Genomic DNA, 12,813 nt, shown 5'->3' on the forward strand with positions numbered 1-12,813 from the left:
CAGACTGGAAAGAGCAAAACTAGAAAGAGATCCAGGTCTAGACTGAGTTTCCACAGGAACCCAAACCTGAGGGTCTATCAAACTACGGGCCACAAATCTGAGTTTAGCAGTCCAAACTTTCTGCGTTTTCAATGAGTGGTTTACCAATATAAGACAAAAACTTAGGGAAATAAATGCGTGCTGCCGAAATTGGATCTGGTTCAGATGTGGAAATTTTATTTTGTTTTTCCTAAACATGTTGGTGGGTATTTGTTGAAATTAAAAATCCAGATGTCTTCAGCCAGGGATAATTGCACTTTTAAAATGAGTCACAAACCGAGATGGTTACAGTGAGAGCTCCCCCATCAGAAGTGCCAGCTGCTTTTAATAGCTGCTGCTTTTAATGCCATGGATGTTTACAAGCCCACAGAAGTGAGGATAATGCTTTGTTTTCATAACAACATGACAGCTCCGGGTGTATGCAAACCCAAACCACTCCTTATTTATTAGATACTTATCTCCTGTCATAACAGCAATGGATGTATCTAAACACATGATGAGACTCAGCTTGCACTTCCCTGTGGCCTTGAACTGGCAGCTGGGAGGCAGGACATGCTCCATTAGGAGCTGGTCAGTTCCCAAGAGTGGGAAGGTTGAGGAGCCTTTCAAGCAGAATATGAATGAACAAAACCTCCTACTGTAGACATACACCTACCAGAAACACCTACTGTAAACATCACTATATTTATTCAAAATATGCACATTACTCTCAGTGTAATGGTTTTCACTTCTACAACTTTTTGTGCCCAAGTAAGTGGAATCTTGTTTCTTGCAGCGAAGTAAAATGCACTTAAAACAGCTGTCTTTGAAACAACCTTGGCTCATGTTGGAAGTTGGCACCACCATGACACACTTTCTTCTTACACCTATGAATTCAGTATTAATTACAATGTCACTCACCTGTTGTTGAACAAAGATGTCACAGGATTTTTCAGATTAGAAACTTCAGATTAGAAACTTTTCAGATTAGATACTTCGCATCTCCCAGTTGAATACTGTTGCTGGAGATAGCTGATAAAAATAAATTCTTCATTTAAGAAAGAATAAAAATAAAAATCTTGGTGCCTTGACTGCTCAGGGCAAATAAAGAATTTGCATCAACAGATCAAAAAAAATTCAAGAAGAGAATTGGGCAAAGCAAAGTTTCCACAGGTGCCACTTGTTCTCTCCCTTTTTCATAGTTATCTCAATAGGAAGAAAGCCCATATAATGGGCTCCTTTTTCAGTGACTTTATTTTAAAGCTATGCATTCTTACAGCGTTCTGACAGCTGTGTTAACGCCAGTGAAAATCACCATTATATTATAACCGAACCCTTTTTGCATACAGAGCTATATGTGTTTTCTGTACATAAATTTTACACAACACCGTAATTGTTTGTACAAAGGAAAAGCCACAGTTTTTAGTGCTTGTCAAAAACCAGGACAGACTCAAATATGACATACAGTAGTGAAGTTGTTTAAATTCCAACACAGCACTTGATATCCCAGTTTTGGTTATATGAAAATCTCTGCTAAGGTTTTTGGCAGTTTGACTCACTCTTTTTTTTTTTTTTTTTCTGAAATCACAGACTTTAATGGAAACAAAGCTGACACACAAAACATGTGAAAACAGCTAAACTGGATTGTAGGTGACAGGAGCAAGCTTTGGTAGAAGAACTGGATTATTTAGAATAACAATCACAATACTAACAATGAGTCACTCAGGATTTATGTCCCAATATTTTTAGCAAAGAAAAAGTTATCTTTAACCAGATTAGATTACAAATAAAGACAAAAATAGTGCTGATCATTTACTCTTCCACATAGAATGTATGACCCATAGACCGATCATTTTCCTAAACCTTAAGTCAGTGTTGTAGCACAACACAACATGTTTAAATTTCCCTTCATCTTTAACGAATTCAGAGACATTTTCTTTGTATGGGCTAACTAACAACAGTTTTGCTGTGCAAGTGTCGCTTACTCATGACTTCCAAGACAGTAAGGTTTATTCGAAGCTACGTCACGGCAGTGTCTGGTGTCTGGCAGTGCATCCAATTCTGAGCTGAGAGGAGGACTCCAACCCACTGTACATGACCACAAACAAAATCTCTGTACTGAAATTCAGTCCAAAAATCCTGTACAGTCCATATTGAACACAGAAGAGGAATTAACGATTGTACAAGATTGTACATTTTGACCCTAGTAAGATGTGATGGAAAATAAATTGTGCTGGATGAGCACGGTTGATTGCCATCAGTCCATACAGCATATCTTTTATCAAATTTATCTCCATTGTGCTAAAGGTAAGAGTAGTTTAAGACTAATAAAACAAACTCTCTTCTCATTAAGACAAGACAATACATTTTACAAGACTTCAAATGTTGAATCTCAAGTTCTCTATTGAGTTACTTAATGTTTGCTTCCAAACCAAGATACCGGCTTCATTTGTGCCAACATCACCGTAACCCCCCGCACTCGATACCAAGCTCAGTAACTTGGGAGCGTATTTCCCCCCTCCCGTCCATATATTGTTTGTGCTTCCTACTTAGAGCAAGTGGTCATATGCTAACAGCCACTATAAAAGTAGCAGTTCAAGTACCTTTTCCCATCCAAGAAAGCTGTAATACAAGATAGTCAATCTAAAAAACACTGAGAATGAAGTACAAGGCCATTTGCAGTAAGCAGTTGCCAAATGGAACCCTATGCAAAATGGCAGTCTAAAAAGAAGTACTGGAACTACAACTCTTATCAGGCTTGATATGTTTTCTGAAAGGGGAAATCACCAATTACAGTCTTCAACACGAATAACATATTTTAGAAACTATCAGTAGAAGATTTTGCCAATTTAAAAGGTAAGTGTTGACTGTACAAAGAACGAAACAATGGACTTTCCATTCTTTGCGTATTTGTTCCCCTCACGAGTCCATTACCTTTTGCAAAGGAAATTTTAACTATCAAACTTGTCCATAAATTTTGCCGCTGAGTGTGAAACCATCCAGTTAGCATATACACTATCATTTGCATATCTTGAAAACACAGAGTTAGTGCCATCGAATCTTGTGAGTGGAACGGGGCTCTCCTCAGGCCAGTTCGGGTATGACATGCCTAAAAATGAAAACAGATAATTTTTTCTGCACTGAAGAACCATAACTTCATGTGCAGACAGTAAGGCCCTTGGCAAAACTCCCTTCAATATTTTAAGTCAGTCCACTGGACTTTGTCCCAGATCAATTGATATAAATGATGTTTCAAAATTCCTGAAGCATAAATTCAGTTATAGGCAAAGCCCCTGAAAAAATAAAGTGCTCTCTTAAAAGACAAAAAAGTGTGTTTGTGTGTGTATATGCATGTGCATGCGTGCACACCTGCATAAGAAAAGCTAATAATTTTTCTTCTGATGAGCTTCCAGCTTTCTGTAATTCTCTCTCTTAATGATCACCTGGCAATATACTGCTTTACAAGAGGAAGTTCTTGCTATACAGGAAGTGCTCCAAACATTAATAAACCTATTTGGGACAGGATCCAAAGTGAATTCCAATGACTGAGATTACTTAAATAGGTGCCTTTTCTTGGCTTTAATGAATTTCTGGGGACGCTTTCTTACCCTCATCAGATGCCCTGCTTAATTTTAGGAAATCTCAGGAGCACAACTGAGTCAAGCCCAACCAAGTCCTGAGCACTCTTGTCCTGATTCAGCATTTAAGTGCATTTCAGCATGTAATTATTTCCATCGAGTCTCTGCTACTCAGTCTAAGAATGAGTGATCACTGAATTGCAAGCAGAGTGCTCAGCACCATGTTGATCCAGCTGTACAAGCAGAGAACCATACGAGGGTCAAGATTTTCGTAAAACACAAATCCAATTTCATTGCTTACTTAATCATTCAGCTTCTGCCATCAGCCTTCATGGCAACTTTTCAGATGCATCATTCTTTTGACAATCTGGCCACTAAGTGCCCCCAAGTCAACCTGATATGGTGGAACCTATTAAAAGAGAATTATAGCTAGGAAGTTATAGCTAAGATGTGGATCCAAAATAGGCCCAAACCTATATTTTTAATGACAACTTTTAAGCTAAAAGATCCAGCTTTTCAAAAGTTATACTGCTTGAAAAATAATAAAAAATCCTTATAATGTTAGTAAATACCTAAAACCAAGTAGAATATTTAATCAGGAGACAAAATATAGGAGTTTTGGCAAGAACCATTTTTACTGTCCATCTCACCATCACAATATGAAAGCATATGTTCTTTTTAAAAACACTTGCTACATCATTCAATCAGGATTTAGTACTGACATTTTCATAATCAATCAAAGGACGTGAAAATAGAGTGCATTTCCAAAACGCTCGTTGTTAATTCTCTTTTTAAATGACTTTATATGTTGATTTAGTCTGTATATAAAACTTATATACAGCATTTGTACCTTCTGTATATAATACTCTGCTTTAATTCTATGACATATTAAATAGACATTTCAGCTTACGAATCCAAATTGCATTAACAGGCAGCTGAACTTTAGGAAACCATCTTGATAAATTAAAAACACTGCAAATGGGTCCTAGCATTGAATTGTGGCACAAATGGTATTAAAAAACAAAGTCTATTGCTTAAATTAGAGGTGCAGAATCTAACATATGTTAAACGTTCCTAGCCCCCACCCCCCAGAAGGATAGTTGAATTAGATACTCATTAGCATTTTGTATTTCCCCTGAGAATACTTCCCTGATCTTTTTTTCTTTTACTATATGATATCTAGAGATTTTACTTATTTTCACATCCTTTTAGAAATGTTTATTTTAAACACAGCTGCAAAATGACTAAAGGATGATCCTGATGCAAACTTCGACATTTACCAAAAGAAAAAAACAAACAAACAAAAAAAAAACCCAAAAGAAGCTTCCAAGCAAATTTTGATTGGCTTCATTCAGACAAGGAACACTCTAACAGGGTTACAGAGTCTGAGAACAGTGCAGAAGAAAAATCATTTTTTTTCTGTTGCTAGAATCTAGTAAATGCATGTGAAATTCTACCATAGAGTTTGTTTTCAATCCATGTGGAAGGGAGGGTTCGAGGGAGGGGAGCATTATTACAGTCCACGAGAGGTGTCTCCTCTTCTGAGAGCCCATCATCGTAAAGTAAGGAATCAGAAGGTGTGGAAGCCGCAAGATCTAAGTAATCCTAAAAAATAAATACATAAAAGGCTGTGTTAAAGTAAGTGGCAGTGTTACTGGTTAGATATAAATGCTAAACTTATTAAGACTTCCCTGCACAGCAATAAGATAACCAAGCTAAAGGGTTGTGCTAACTGATTTGCTTAACTTTAGATCTTCTCATCATTGTACTCAATCTATTACATAATTGTGTAGAAAATCAGAGCTGTGGTTATGTTTTCAAATAAAGCTTTTGCATTGTTTTAAAAACAACTAATTGTGTCAGTTACAAAAATTGACAAGTTTTCATCTATACTGCTGAATGGTTTTGATAAAAAGGGCAACATATTTTTGATTATTCTGAATTTTACTTTTTCCTTTCAAAATGACTTTTCACTTGGAAATTCACTTAAATTTAACCTCAGAAGGGTAAATTTATCCAAATTTGTTTGTGAATAGAAAAATATATTTAGCCTCAATACCCAAGAAAATATGACTATTCTATAAGGCCTTGTTTAGGATTGGCTTTGGTTACAATGCTTATTTCAGAAACACTGCTAACCTCTGCATTATGAGTTTGTCACCATATATGCAGATCATTTCCATACTGAATCACAGCGGCTATAAGCTAGACCTCTGACTTTTGCCATTATTAATTTAGTATCTATCTTCACATTCAGATTTTGAACACATTTATCCCACTAGAATGTTTTGCAACCAAAGGAAATGGCCTCACATTCTTAAATCTTTTAATGGCTAACACATGCACACCCTATTTACCATCTGTAACAAAGGAAATCCAGAAATTGGACATTTTCTACTACTACGTGGGTATGTGCAAGTAATGCACATGCATGTATGCATTTTATGTTATATGTGTGTGTGTGTGTATATATATATACATATATATATGAGTTGGGGTTATTTTTGGACCTCAAGACACATTCATCTGTGTGTGCTCTTCTCATGGGTCAGAAGGAGAATTGTCAACTTGAAATTCTCTTCAGTGTGGTATGCAGATGGCACTAGGGCTTACGCATTTGGTGTGTGTGAGAACTAAGGAAAGCCAAGACTGCATTGCTGAGCAAGCTGGAACAGCAAACCATAGCTGAGGTTCTGTAAGGTATCATGAGTGATGTGGGGCTCAGAAATTCCATGATGAATCTCTTCTAAATTCTAGTAGCTCTGAATGTGAGAAACTTATAACTCTCATTTCTCTGTTGACATCCTCCTATCATTAAATCACATTCAAAGAAATGTGATTTATGCATCTCACTCGTGAGTTATTTATTCAGCATTGCAATTAGGGATTATCTTTTCATGGTATTTTGTTTCTTTTTGGTTAAGAAAGCTAGACATGAAGGGTAATTCAACTCATACATTCAGCGTTGAAGTCACCCAAGGCATTATACAAGGTTTATGTATCTTGTATATGTATATACAAGCTTTCAAAAAGCTGGAGTTGTTTGGAAAAAGCTAGATATTTACATGGTTAAAAACCTGATGAAAATTAAATTACCCTAAAAAGGAACAAAGCAAGAACTAAAAACCACCAGGTGTTTATTTCTCTATATTCAAACTCAGATATCAGAAAAGTTTCAAAACCTCAAGCTTGCGCACACTTACCCTACTTTTTACCATCATTTTCTCTAGTTCTTTGCTGATCTCAGCAAATGTTGGTCTTTTATCTGGCTCTTGCTTCCAACAGCGCAACATCAGGTTGTACCTGTGACACCCCGCAATGTGGTGGGGGAAAAAGAAATAACAACAATAAAAAAAAAATCAGTATTTGCAAGTGGGTCATGTGTCTACTCAGGTAATTTATAATACAGAAATTCAATTGTGGCATGAAGGTCACTCACGAGTACATAGATCTTTTCTTCATTTCCGTTTTCTTGTTTAATATTCCCTGAATCAAGACCTGACATCCACAAGAACAGGCACTTATTTTTCCTACTATTTTTACGAGTTTAAATGATGGGGCACTTGGCTGTCCTTGAAAGACCAGGGTCTTTGGTTTCTTTCATCACATTCATTTTCAGAAAGGACTGTCTCGTGTGTGGGCAGTGTGCCAGATTTCTAATTTATTGTGTTTGCCAATGACTTTGAAGGAGTTTGTATATCACCATATGCAACTGGTGTTGCATCTCATAATTTGATTATTATTCCGCCTTCAATATAATATTTTTTTCCAGAGGCACCTTGCCTTCTCCAGCACACAGCGTGGGAAAAAACAGAGAAGAATTAAAGCTTTATAGCCAAGTGAAATCTGACAGTTTCCTGAATTCTGCTTACGTGACTCTCCCTGCTTATGTGACTCACCTACCTAGTGCCCTGTTCGTGTTATTTTTCCCACTTATGTATACTCAAGACTAAATGGTTTAGTCATAAAAGTGTTTCCAAGTGGGGAAAAAAAAGTGGTTACAAGAGCTAAAGCAAGGCCTTGATGAACATCACATCTTCCCCTTAACTTGGCTGGATAATGTAGAGCATGCAGTTTAAGAAAAAGTGGTCCTTAAGGGAGGCTTTCAAACACTGTCAGATATATGTCTAAGCAGAACAGAAAAAAATAAAAATAGTCAGCAAATCATGATGTGGTTTGAATAAAAAAACCCTCAGACATCATCAACTTGTTTAACCTAGAAAGTATCAACATTATAACATGTTGGAGGACTGAGGTCTTGCTCTCGCTGAGGTGAAACAGAGACAATTTTAAATATTTACAATTTTCACTGCTAACTATTCTGGGTCAAGATGTCTTTTCTCCTGTGGAATGCCAGGACAAGCAGACAATTAACAATAACTCCAGGGGATGGAACAACTATCTCATTTGCAGAAAAGTACTTAAACATTTTCTCGCATGTTTCCCATCATTATGTTTTATGAAATGCTTCTCACACCACCCTCAGAAGTTCTGAATATTCAAGCTATGCTTTCATTTTTTTTTTGCCAAGCGTGTTATTCGATAACCTACAAGCATTTTGACTGTAGCTGCAAGCATTCAATTCTTCTCCTGCAGTTTAATGTTTGCTACTTTCTGACATTCTGTTGAGTACTGTATCTTTCGATCATACTTCTGAGCCAGAAATGCAAGCTCTATGGAAGAATATCCATGTAGTATTTATTTAAACCCTTTCTTTTCCCCATTCAAGGGATGTTTTATGAATGTGATCAAAACAAGAATGACTTACATTTCCTCACTGCAGTTTTCTGGTCTCTCCATTCTATAGCCTGTTTTTAGGAGGTTAAAGAGCCGTTCAGGTGCAATACCTGGGTAAGGATTGCCTCCCAAAGTTACAATCTCCCATAGCAGAACTCCAAATGACCACCTGGAAAAGAGGAAAATGAGCTTTCACTTAGAGTCTTAGGGTTCAAGAGCGTAGTGTGGTCTTCATCCAGCAAAAAGATTAGGAACTGGGGTATAAGGGACGAGGGATGGTCCTCTGCGATCCCTTTGCAAAGGCCCATGCTGGGAAGAACCCCCCTTCCTCAGGCAGCGGAAAAGGAGGCTCCTTCGCAGGGGGCTGCAGCCCACGGGCTGCTTCCCGTGAACTGCCCAAACTTAGAGGGCGGCACAACCACCTTCCCAGGGCCTGGGTCACTGTGTGACCTAAGGGGGGGCCTTTCTGTATCTGCCCCAGCTGTTCATCCTAGTCACGAGCAGCACCTTTGATTTCAGCCCATCTATTTGGCGAAATGACTGTGTGGAGAGGCCAAACTGCCAGGCTCACACAGTCTTGAATGGAAAGTAGCAGCTTTTCTCCCTGATACCATTCATTGAATTCAATTATAATTAATTTGCATATTCTTGAAAGCTAATGGATATTTATAACATTTTGACATACTTTATTAATATACCTTCTCATGACCTCTGCTAAGGCAATTACGCCCTGCCATCAGTTTATAATTCTGCCCATGATTAAGACAAATAAATTTCGTTGTGTTGCAGGTTTTATTTTTAAAATCCACCTCTTTTGTTTAAGAGAAATTTTTCAGAATGGAAGGAAGCATCAGATGAGTAATTTCTTAATTCAACTTGTTTAGTAAATGGACATATTGGACTAGAATGCTACAGAATGCTAAAATATTTTCAAATTATCATACAAGTCAAGGGGCATGGGAGGATAAAGAGGAGATGAAAAAAAAACCCATGGTGCTATGTTTATTGATGAATAAATGTGTGTTCAGAAAAAGCCAGAAAGGAAAATTCACAAGCAGGAAGACGGCAGGCTAGCTTTCCACTGATGTCATCAACCTCTGAAGCAAAAAGGGATTTTGTAAATGCTGGCAAGTGGTACTGCTATTAAGCACTGCTAACCACTAACTACACAGACAGGCTTTAAAAGGAAGAAACTGGAAAAATAGAAGCACAAGGAAAAACAGCATTCTGGGATAGTTCTTGAGTATATTATTATATGTTCACCTAAAAGCTCACTGCATCACCACAAGCAATAAAGCATGTTCCTAAAATATTTTCAGCGAGCGCAACTATCCAAAATAACATTCAGTGCTGCAAAAAGGTGATTTATTTTTCACTTTGCTGCACTGTTGGAAAGGCACTTGCGAAGCTGGTGCTGGAGAGGGCTTCCTTTACAGCTCGCTCTGTGTCTCCATCCTGTTCTGCAGGGGCTTTGCTCAATGAGGAGCTGCCTGGTAACAACCTGGGATCACCGACACGCGTCAGGATGGGCCCACGAGGGCCACCTCTCCGGCAGGCCCTGCAGAGCTATGGCAGATGATCAGAGCTTCTCTGCAAGCGCACAGCGCAGCGCTGGTAGGAATGCCTGATATGTACCCAAGCCACAGAGCAGCCTGCGCACGCAGCAGCAGCACCTGCCCAGCGCTGCGAGCTGGGCAGCGGGATCACGGACAAGGAGGCATGGCAATGGGTCCGGATCTCAGTAGTGACACATGAGTTTTGTAGAAAAGGGAGAAATTGAAAATATTCTATAAATAACACTTAGTTTTGCAGTGTCACTAGTCACCACCATCATTCATCTCAGAGAAAGGAGCAGCAGTATCTGATCCTGCACTGAGCCCAGCGGAGACTCAGCAAGTGCCACCTTGGGCAGCTCTGTGTCCTTTCCCACCACGTGGGAATCGGGGTGAGGCGCTCTGGGGTCTGACTGAGAGATGGGGGGCACACAAGAAGTAATTGTTGAACTTCCTTCCCTTGTTTCCTTAAACACACATAAACCATACATAATACAAGAATTTACACTTACACGTCACTTTGCGTTGTATAGATATGATCAAACAGGGATTCTATGGCCATCCATTTGACAGGTATTCGACCCTAGGAGATAGAAAGTATCAAGAGAATTACTGGTCAGAAAATAAAGATTCCCTGTGGAAAACCAATATATTTATCTTCAAAACTGTGAAAGGTTCTCCATTCAAGTATATCTCACATATTTTTTCACTGGACTGAAAAACTTGACATTCCATTAAAAAAAACAAACCAAACAAAAAAAGCAATGAACAGAACAATTTTAACAGGTTTCTAATCACTGAATGTCATTCATTTCACACACTTAAGTTATCTAATTATGAACTATAAGGTGTTTTTTTTTTTTTTTCCTGCAGATGGTCACCAGTTAAAGGCAGGTAAACTGAATTCTCCTCTTCCCAAAGAGCTATGCTCTTCAAACATGATTGCCTTTCTTGTAACAAGATTCACATCTAGTGCTTGGGGAAATATGCAAGATGACAGAGAATCATGATGCAAGGCAACAGATGCTTGCTATGCTCTAAAAATCGCTACAGTGACAAGGATTTTAAAAGAAAAGAGAACAGCCATTCAGTACATCTTCCCTTCTTCCTCCATCCAGATAAAATGAAAGTACTTTCCATTATCCTCCCCTTCCTCCATTTTTAATCTGTCTTTACGAAAGACAACTTTAAAACAGCCAAGATCCAGGCCAGTATCACCACATTCCTCTGATTTGCAAAATCAGCAAAGAATTTTTCAAAGCTTTACTAATCCTCTAGTTACATGAATGTCTTTGTTATCAATGTAATGTAAATACATAATTCTTAAAATATAGAGTAACTGCTATAGCCAGCTGACACTCAGTATAAAACACGCATGTCAGACAGATAACTGAATATAACAAAACCCTTTTTGCATGTGATCACATCTCCAAGAGGGTTTTTTAAGCAACTTGTTTCAACTTATAAAACACTCAAATATTACTGGCCTGAAAAACACAGGAAATGAAACCTTAAATGCACAGCATTTATGGAACACTTCACATGAATTTATAAAATTCTCACATGCAAAAATTTCTGGCAGCAATTCTTCTATGCTAAGTTATAGAAGAAACTCAGCCAGCACAGCTGATCTCATAAACATTATGAAGCAGTATTAATGACCCTCACATTCTGGCCTCGGATTAACTTGTAAAATTCCGTTGAGGTCAATGACAGGTATACGCAGGAATGTGAAAACAAGGTTTGGCTAGCTGTATTTGAAAGTACTTTTTTTACCCCAAAAAATAAATGACAACTTTTAATTCTTCTTCTTAGTCTCAAAATTATTGCTCCCCAAGGTTGTGTTTTTGTTTTGTTTTTTAGGGAAGTGACAATATTACTCAACAACAAAAGGATGTCTCCCAATGCCACAGAAGAGTCTTTTCCATCAAGTTTCCTTTGCTCAGTCCTACAGATGAAACAACCATATGCTGAATTCTGCCATGAGCACTGTGAGCAGAAAAAGAAACTGTATCTAGGCAGCTGACTGTAATTTACTATGACAGGCAAAATATAATTTACTTCAGATAATCTTTGGTGAATAGCACTAGCAAACTTTCTCTCTTGGGATGGCATTATATGGGCCTATAACCTACTATTGAGAGTAAGACTTGGTTTGCAGATGTTTGGAAGTACACTGTACCTTGCTCCTCTTGACATACGAATCTTCTTCGTATACATCACGGGATAGGCCAAAATCAGAAATCTTCATTTTGCGTCCCTCTGCCACCAACACATTTCTGGCTGCTAAATCACGATGGACAAGCTATTGAAAGAAACCAAGAACCATGTTTATGTGCCTGTGGAGGAACTGACTGCACGCCCATCACGAGGGCATGCTCGGACTGTTGGTGCACGTCTCTACCTTCATGTCTGCGAGGTACTGCATTCCTCGCGATATCTGCCAGGCAAAAGATATCAGGTCTCCCATGGTTAAGGCTCTTTCATCAGGGTTATCCAAATAACTAGAGTTTCTGTTGCCATCGCTGCCCACATAGCTTGGTCCTACTTTTCGACTTTCCCTGAGAAAACTGCGCAAGGAACCATACTTAGCATATTCCACAATTAAATACAGAGGACCTGAAATAAACAAATCATAGATTAATAAATATATGGCAATTTCATTTCCTGCCCCCGCCCCAAAAAGTCTCAATGCAGCACAGATTATGTTTAAGACTCAGGGGCTCCTGACACCTCTGTTCTTCAAGTATAAGGCACTGAATTAGACATAGAATACATAACTGTAGCCTATGTCTTCCATGCAAAGCAAGTGAGTTTCAGCCTAAATCAAAGCAGAAATCAGGTTGTAACTCATTCCCTTACATGGATAATTTGAGATTATATATAAAGAAAAAACAGCCTCAAACAGATCTGTAAAACAACTTAAC

General features: G+C 38.2%; 1 protein-coding gene across 1 annotated transcript in view; it reads right to left on the reverse strand.

Moving 5' to 3' along the window:
• Positions 1-4,901: 4,901 nt before the first annotated feature.
• Positions 4,902-12,813, reverse strand: part of RET (ret proto-oncogene) — a 30,139-nt gene continuing 22,227 nt past the window's right edge. Inside the window, exons 13-18 of the mRNA XM_010223904.2 lie at positions 12,291-12,505; positions 12,069-12,191; positions 10,399-10,469; positions 8,365-8,502; positions 6,800-6,899; positions 4,902-5,201 (exon numbers count right to left, since the gene is read on the reverse strand). Coding sequence (XP_010222206.2) covers positions 5,022-5,201; positions 6,800-6,899; positions 8,365-8,502; positions 10,399-10,469; positions 12,069-12,191; positions 12,291-12,505 — 827 coding nt within the window. The 3' untranslated portion in view covers positions 4,902-5,021. The remainder of the gene's footprint in view (positions 5,202-6,799; positions 6,900-8,364; positions 8,503-10,398; positions 10,470-12,068; positions 12,192-12,290; positions 12,506-12,813) is intronic.

Source organism: Tinamus guttatus, unplaced genomic scaffold (genome assembly GCF_059628265.1).
Source record: "Tinamus guttatus ecotype Peru unplaced genomic scaffold, ASM5962826v1 Tinamus_guttatus_pri_ptg000246l, whole genome shotgun sequence".
In the NCBI taxonomy this organism is placed as follows: domain Eukaryota; kingdom Metazoa; phylum Chordata; class Aves; order Tinamiformes; family Tinamidae; genus Tinamus; species Tinamus guttatus.